General features: G+C 39.9%; 1 protein-coding gene across 2 annotated transcripts in view; it reads left to right on the top strand.

Moving 5' to 3' along the window:
• The first annotated feature begins 211 nt into the window (after positions 1–211).
• Positions 212–7,766, top strand: part of LOC140325417 (cytochrome P450 4B1-like) — a 17,353-nt gene continuing 9,798 nt past the window's right edge. For both annotated transcript variants that reach the window (XM_072403240.1, XM_072403242.1), the window contains exons 1-6: positions 212–465; positions 1,538–1,682; positions 2,749–2,793; positions 4,696–4,823; positions 5,679–5,803; positions 6,700–6,851. In XM_072403240.1, the coding sequence (XP_072259341.1) occupies positions 262–465; positions 1,538–1,682; positions 2,749–2,793; positions 4,696–4,823; positions 5,679–5,803; positions 6,700–6,851 (799 nt within the window). In that variant the 5' untranslated portion in view covers positions 212–261. The remainder of the gene's footprint in view (positions 466–1,537; positions 1,683–2,748; positions 2,794–4,695; positions 4,824–5,678; positions 5,804–6,699; positions 6,852–7,766) is intronic.

Here is a 7,766-nt window from a genome sequence, read left to right as displayed (position 1 = left end):
CTCTTTTTTACCTGTATTGAGGGTGAGGGGATACCTGCACCTGGTAATAGACACTTTCCATGCGGTCAGGTGGGTTTCCCACATTTCTGGGAGAAGTTGCTGTTCTCTCCTTCAGGTGGCGCTGCATGGCAGTATTGCAGCCTAGTACAAGGTGCATGGATACGCCCACGTAGCTGATTGGCTGAGGCTTGGCATTGCTCTGTGAACATTTAATAAAAGGGAGAAGTCAGGGAAGTGTTGTGAGCTGCACCGTAAGCCATCATGGTGTCCGGGCTATGGGAGGGTCTGCACGATTCCTGGCTGTCAGTGAATGTCTGTCTTGTATTACAATACGCAGGACTGCTGTGTGCCGGATTGCTGCTGCTCAAAGCGATTTCCCTGTACTACAGGTGGAAGAAGCTGCAATCAGCACTGCGGGACTTCCCGGGGCCGCCCAGTCATTGGCTATATGGTCATGTCAATCAGGTGAGAATGTAACGCGGGGGAGGGAGTTATGTGTGCTAGGCAGAGAGAGATTGTATTGGTTCATATAGGTGTACTTAGTACCCAGGATGTACCTGGATGAGGGGAAGGAGGACGAAGGGGGTGGGCTGCTTCAGGCAAAAATGTGGGGTCTGGGATCAGCCAGCTAGAGAAGAGAGAGATGAACAATCCAGGCCAAGAAGTAGCAAATAAACTATTTCTAGAAAAAGCCAGGGTGTGATGATTGATATTCCTGGCTCCCTGTATTGGGGTATGATTGATATTCCTGGCTCCCTGTATTGGGGTATGATTGATATTCCTGGCTCCCTGTATTGCGATACCCTTGGCTCCCTGTATTGGGGTGTGACGATACCCTTGGCTCCCTGTATTGGGGTGTGACGATACCCTTGGCTCCCTGTATTGGGTTGTGATGATACACTTGGCTCCCTGTATTGGGGTATGATTTAATTTCTTGGCTCCCTGTTTTGGGGTGTGACCGATATTCTTGCATTTGATTGTGTTTATTGCCTCTAGAGCTCCTTTGGGAGTCGCACACCAACATTTCGTGATTTTGCAGAATTCCTTTCTCCAGGCAGTGATGTAAAAAAATCGTAGATGAACCCACGATATCTGCTTGTGTCTCCCATAACCATGGCATGCTGGGGAAGATTCTGGTTGGATGCTGACACCATTCGCAAGTTCCCTGCACATTACAATTACTTTATAAATACCGACAGCAAATCATGAGAAGCCAATACATTCATGACGACATCACTTTGTGTATTGGTTGAAAAGTTGCCAAATCTTAAGGCTGCCTAGAGACCATAACCGTCTTGGCCACAGATAGGTCCAACATCTTTCATTGTGTTCATCATTATTGGCATCCTCCAAGTAACTGTAGCTCTGATATCATCATCCTTCATGTTCATCATTATCTGTGTATTATCTGTGTACAAAGAGAGTGTAACATATGTGGTTAGCCCAATAAAAAGCAAATAAAAGGTGGTGCCCTACACACAGCGTCTTACAGGAAAACTTTGGAATGTTTACTGCAGTGTATTTATTTATTTTACAGTTCCGTCGTGATGGGAAGGACCTGGATAAGATGATTGTTTTTGCTGAAAACTATCCCAACGCTTTCCCTATATGGATTGGAAAATTTGTGAGCGCTCTGATCATCACCCACCCGGAATACGCTAAAGCTGTGTTTGGGCGATCTGGTAGGAAGAGAGCCTAGAAAATCTGATATGAACATTGATAACACATACATGTCACTAAGTAGGAGCCAATTTATCAATGTTTTCACCCAAGACTGATACATTCTAATTCTGTTTCCAACCTCTATTTCTTGGGTCAATACATTCATAAACAGACCCCAGAGAGTTTGAAATCCTTTCGATCATTGTTGATCAGATTGGAAGATTGTTACATAGTTACACAGTTACATAGTAGTCTTAAAAAAGACATAAGTCCATCAAATTTGCTCCATCAGGGGAAAAAAATTCCTTTCTGATTCTGTGAGGCAATAGGATGTTCCCTGGATCAGCAGTCTCTGTTATCTTTACTTTAAATCCTTAATCCCCAGTTATATTCTGTGCTTCTAGAAATCATCCAGCTTTTTCTTAAAGCAATCTATAGTAGTTGCTGAAACTACTTCCTGAGGGAGCCGATTCCACATTCTCACACACCTTACAGGGAAGAATCCCTTCCTTATCCGGAGCTTAAACTTTTCCTTCAGACACAAAGAGCGCCCCCTTGTGCTTTGTAATGATATTACAGTGAATAATGGGGAAGAGAGTTCTCTATATGGAACGTTTATATATTTATACAGGGTGATCATATCCCCCCTTATACGTCTCTACTCAAGGGAGAATAGATTCAGTTCAGCTGATCTCTCCTCATAGCGGAGCTCCTCCATTCCTTTTATTAGTTTAGTTGTCCTTCTCTGCACTCTCTGCAATCCCACAATGTCCTTTTTGTGAACTGGTGACTAAAACTGGACTGCATATTCCAGATGTGGTGTGACCAATGCTTTGTACAGGATTATGTCTCCATCTCTGCAGTCTATTCCTCTTTTATTACAAGAAAGTATAAGTCTATGATCTACCAGAACCCCCAGATCCTTTTCCATTTCTGACTCCCCCAAATGTATTCCCCCTAGACAATATGAAGCATGCATGTTGTTACCCCCCAAGGTCGGAACATTACATTTATCCATATCTTGTTTTATGAATGTTGTGGTAAAACGTTTTCGAAAGAAAAAAAATATGTTTCATTTCATTGCAGATCCAAAAGCTTCAACTGGATACAGTTTCCTGATTCCATGGATCGGTAGGATATATTCACTGTTATGATTGTACTGAGGGAGATCTCATTGAGTTTAATGCACAGCAGAAACTATAAAACATATACAGTCAATCTGCAATGCCTGGTTCCTCCTCCATAGCAATACAAAGTAGTGTAAGAAAAGTATACATTCTAGTAGGCACTGATAGTGTTGATGTCAACTCCGCCATAGACACCAGGCACACTATATATCATGGTTTACATACAATAGCCTAATATTCAGTGCTCAATATATCCAAATACTTGGTGCTTATTATCCAATAATATCAAATACATACTATCCAAAAATATTCAGTGTTTACTGTCCAATGTTAAAATCCATCATTTAATGTCCAATAATTTTCACTGCCTATCAATGTAGAATCCTTAATACCTAAAAATGCCACTGCTTAATATTCAGTAATATCCTCTGCCTAATATTCAGTAATATCCTCTGCTTAATATTCAGTAATATCCTCTGCATTCAGCAATATCCGCTGCCTAACATTCAGCAATATCCGCTGCCTAACATTCAGTAATATCCGCTGCTTAACATTCAGTAATATCCGCTGCTTAATAACCACCCATTTTTCTAAACATTAGCCAATCCTTGGTGTCAGGAAGTCTACATAGGTGTTCAAACTTTAAATTACACGTCAGAAAGTGTACATTGTTGTCTAAATGCTGGCTAGTGAAGGTAAAAAAGCATTATAAAAGGGAGACAGATGGTGTCAGAGCCTCCCCTCACTTATTTATAGGTGGTTGTTTTAATTTGGCATTGATGGTCTTCTTCACAGTCTTTGCAAACCCATTGTCCTCTCTGTCCAAACCATGCACCTCATTGTCCTGGTAAGAATGTGACTTTTTAATATGTAGGAACACTGTTGAATATTGTGGAATTCACCCTCCCACCTGCTTGTCTTGGACAATAAACATCTGCAGTGTCATATTCCATGGTGATTGGATTAAGGTGTTTGTGTCCTGTGGTTAGAAGTGCTGGGGTATTTTCCTATGCTCATGAAGCACAAATTATGGAATAACTACTACTAGATAGCCAGTGCTTAATATTCTATAATAGCTAATAATATCCAGTACTTCATATCCAGTAAAGCCCAAAGCTTAGGGGATCTATTTATAAAGGAGAGTCTGATATTAACTGAAACAGTCCCTGGAGGGGAAACAATTGCTGCCATTTAAACACAGACCTGAAATATTCTCTACTAGTTAATGTTTTAGTAAATGTCAGATTCACTGCTTTATAAATGGGTCTCTTAATGTCTAATATTCTGTGGCTAATGTCCAGTGATATCCAACAGTTAAAATTCAATTCAGCCCTGAATATCAAATAATATTCAGTGCCTTATATCCAGTGCTGTCTAATAATGGTTTATGCCAGTGTCCAAACTTTCTGCAAAGAGGGCCAGATTTGGTGAGGTGAAAATGTGTGGGGGCCGACCACTAACCAGGGTTAGTGTGGGCATGGTTTGCTCGGGTCATGCACAGCACACTCCCACCAGGATGACGTGAGGGATTCCCTGTGCACGGAGTCCGGTGTCAGTGCGGGCTCCGTGTAGAGCACGTTCTTGGAATCAGAGTAGGTGTGGTTTGTGCGGGTTCCGCACAGCACACGCCCTCTATAATGACTTAGGGGAATCCCTGTGATGACAGAGGCTGCGGGCCTGTGGAAATCTAAACATGGGCTGCAACTGGCTCCCGGGCCGGACTTTGGACATGCCTGGTTGATGCTTAATAAATTAATTAATTAAAATCAAGTGCTCAGTAACCAATAATGTTCAGTGTTTATTATTCAATCATCCAGTGCTTAAACTTTTTATTTACTAGTTTACTACTACTATTTACTAGTTTATAAAAATAATTCCCAGTTTGAGTATCATTCTTTCTGTGCAGGCAAGGGATTGCTGATTCTTTCGGGGAACACTTGGTTTCAGCATCGCCGCCTCATTACTCCTGGCTTCCATTATGATGTTCTGAAGCCGTACGTCAAACTTATATCAGAATCTACAAATGTTATGTTGGTATGTACATAGCAATGTATATGTTCAATAGTGGCTGTGTATTCTGTCCATGAGATAAACTCCCAGTATAGCTTAGCAGGACAAAATAACTATTATATCCCCAAAAATATTTTGATGTATGATTTGGGAATTTATTTTGTATGGCTGTTCTATTTTCCGACTTAATAGGGTACTTACGAAGGGTCTGCATTTTCTAGTGCAATTGCTGACCTAGCATGTCATCGCTAACACAGGATCTACCACTTACACCTCATGTGAGGGTTTATGATGAGCCTTTGGCTGTGACTTGCATCCCTGTTGACAAATAGTAAGGTCTCCAGGCACTAACAAGAGAATTAAGGCAGTTCCACTTCCTGATCAGTTATTTATATGCCACATCCCTATTTTATTCTACAAATAAAAAAGGAAATGAGGAAACCACAAAAGTTTCCTCTGACTTTTTAGGCATTCTTAAAGAGTGACCATATTGACAACTTGTAAAAGATCATAAAATGCAATTTACCTAACAATCCAAAAAATGTCTAAAACAACTCTGTTCTCTGTGTAATTCTCACTTCTTGATGTAATTAGCATGTTCTACGCGTTTTGCGAAACATACTTAATCTGGAACAATGAGACTTAGAATAATAAGATAACTCTTCTCAAATATTTATGCAAATACATACTTATATTCATTTGAATCCATTTAGATACATTCCAATAATATAAAACACAGTTCCATATGAAATACATTGTAGAGCACTGCAGGCTTGTTGATTCTGGGGCTTGTGGGTACCAGAGAAATATCTAAACAGATGTCATCAAGACATTGATAAGGACACATGATGCTTTATTTTACTTGATATTTCCTGGCAGGATAATTGGGATTCGTTGTGCAATAAGAATGAATCTGTGGAGCTTTTCCAGTATGTCAGTCTCATGACCTTGGACAGCATTATGAAGTGTGCCTTCAGCTACAATAGCAACTGCCAGACTGAAAAGTGAGTTTGTCACCAGCACCAGCTTTCTTCTAAATTACATTTTTTTTTATCTGTAAAGTATAATGTATGTTTTCTGATCCATATTACTTCTGCTCTTGTCATATGTTTTGTATTGATGTTCTCACCATATCATGGTTTTTGCCCAATATGCCTATATAGAGGACATACAGTCTCTTTTTTGTTTTGTGTCTTCTTCCTATTAGATAAATGGTCTTTGTATACATATTCTCCTCCTATATTAATTGGATGCCCTTCTTTACTTTTTTCACTTTCCTTTTCTACCTGGTGATCCAACTAGTAACCCCTTTTTCTGTCCGTGGTTGACCAATGCTAATTTACTGTACTGCCCCTGTGGAAATGTTCCAGAGATAAGACTGAAAATCTAATTCAGGCTCTTAGGTCTGCTCACAGAAAGTGACAATGGCACTGGATTTCTATCAGAACTGTGAAAAAGTGGTTCAGGGAGCATTAGCCATCATCATAACACATGGATTGGCTACCACAGACCAGACCTGAATCCCATTGAGAATCTTTGGGATGTGCTGGAGAAGACTTTACACAGTGCTCTTAATCTCCCATTATCAAGTGTTGGTGAAAAATACTATGCAGCGCTGTACATTAAATAGGGTTGCACTATAAAAATACTGTGTATTATTAATAATAATAACAACTCTAGATGGAAATAAATGTGACATTGTGAGATTACGTAAACCTACCCTTGAAAAATGCATACTGTAATAAGAGCTACAGGCAGTTCAATTTAGAGTGTGTAACCCCTTTTTTTTTTTTTTTACGCTGGTAGTGCATATTTTTTTTAAAGAGAAAGTGTTACAATTTCAGTTGCCTTTCTGTACCGTGTGGAATTGACTGTTTTATTTCCCAATCTTTTATCACAGGGATAATTCTTACATTGGTGCTGTGTATGACCTCGCCAGACTGACACAACAACGAATTCGAACATTTCCTTATTACAGCAACCTCATTTACCACCTTAGCCCTCATGGTTTTCGTTTTCGCCAAGCCTGCAGAATTGCCCATGGTCATACTGGTAAATTATTTTAGTTTTTGCTTTAGTTATTTGCTGCAACATCCATTCAATGTGGGGGCTTGATGTGTAAATTCACAAAGTTTAGCATTAGTCACAGTCATTTATTAAGATGACCCAAACCTTTCTTACCTTTTATTTGTGGTTCTTTTCTGTGAGACTTAGGGGTGTGTTAGGTGGAGTTATCTAATGTTTTCCCCTGTTATCGGAATGAATTAACTACTGTCCATCAATGTGTATGAAAGAATTTACCCCCAGCATCCCAGTGATGATTGATTTGGTGAAATGTAACAAGGACTTGGCAGATTGCACAGTTACTGCAATTCTGTACTGAGCATTGGATGGATTAGCTACTTAATCTGCTAATTAGTTGTTTAATTGCAGAGATTATTATGCACATTTAAAGGGAAGATAGGGGTGCATCCTTCCATATGACATAGTGACAGCATACAAATTACAGGATGAGGAAGAAGAGTTGTCACGTAAGAACAGGATGTGCTAAAAGCAGGATTCACTAGAAGCTTTTAAAGGTTTAATTTTGCCACTGTGCAAAGAAAACCAAAATGTAAAAAATGATGTGATTAATATATTTAATGTTATGCTGTATAATTTATAGGCCATATGTTTTTCTTTAAAACTTTGAATTTACTGACTGTACTTTGGTTTTGTAAAATATTTCTTTATATCTGGAGCTACCGTGTTTCCCCGATGATAAGGCAGGGCCATCAAATAAGACAGCCCCCCCTTTTTAGGTAAAAATGAAAAATAAGCGCAAATAAGCCACCCACCGATTACTTACCAGAATCGCGTGGTGCGGTGGGTGACTCCGTGTGTGGTTCCTCCGTGTGGTTCCTCCGTGCGTCCTCTTCATGAAGAGGAAGTGACAGGACTGAAGTGACTCCGCCCACGCAAACACAC

This window comes from Pyxicephalus adspersus, chromosome 3, assembly GCF_032062135.1.
Source record: "Pyxicephalus adspersus chromosome 3, UCB_Pads_2.0, whole genome shotgun sequence".
Taxonomy (NCBI): domain Eukaryota; kingdom Metazoa; phylum Chordata; class Amphibia; order Anura; family Pyxicephalidae; genus Pyxicephalus; species Pyxicephalus adspersus.
This window is presented reverse-complemented; position numbering and strand designations above follow the sequence as displayed.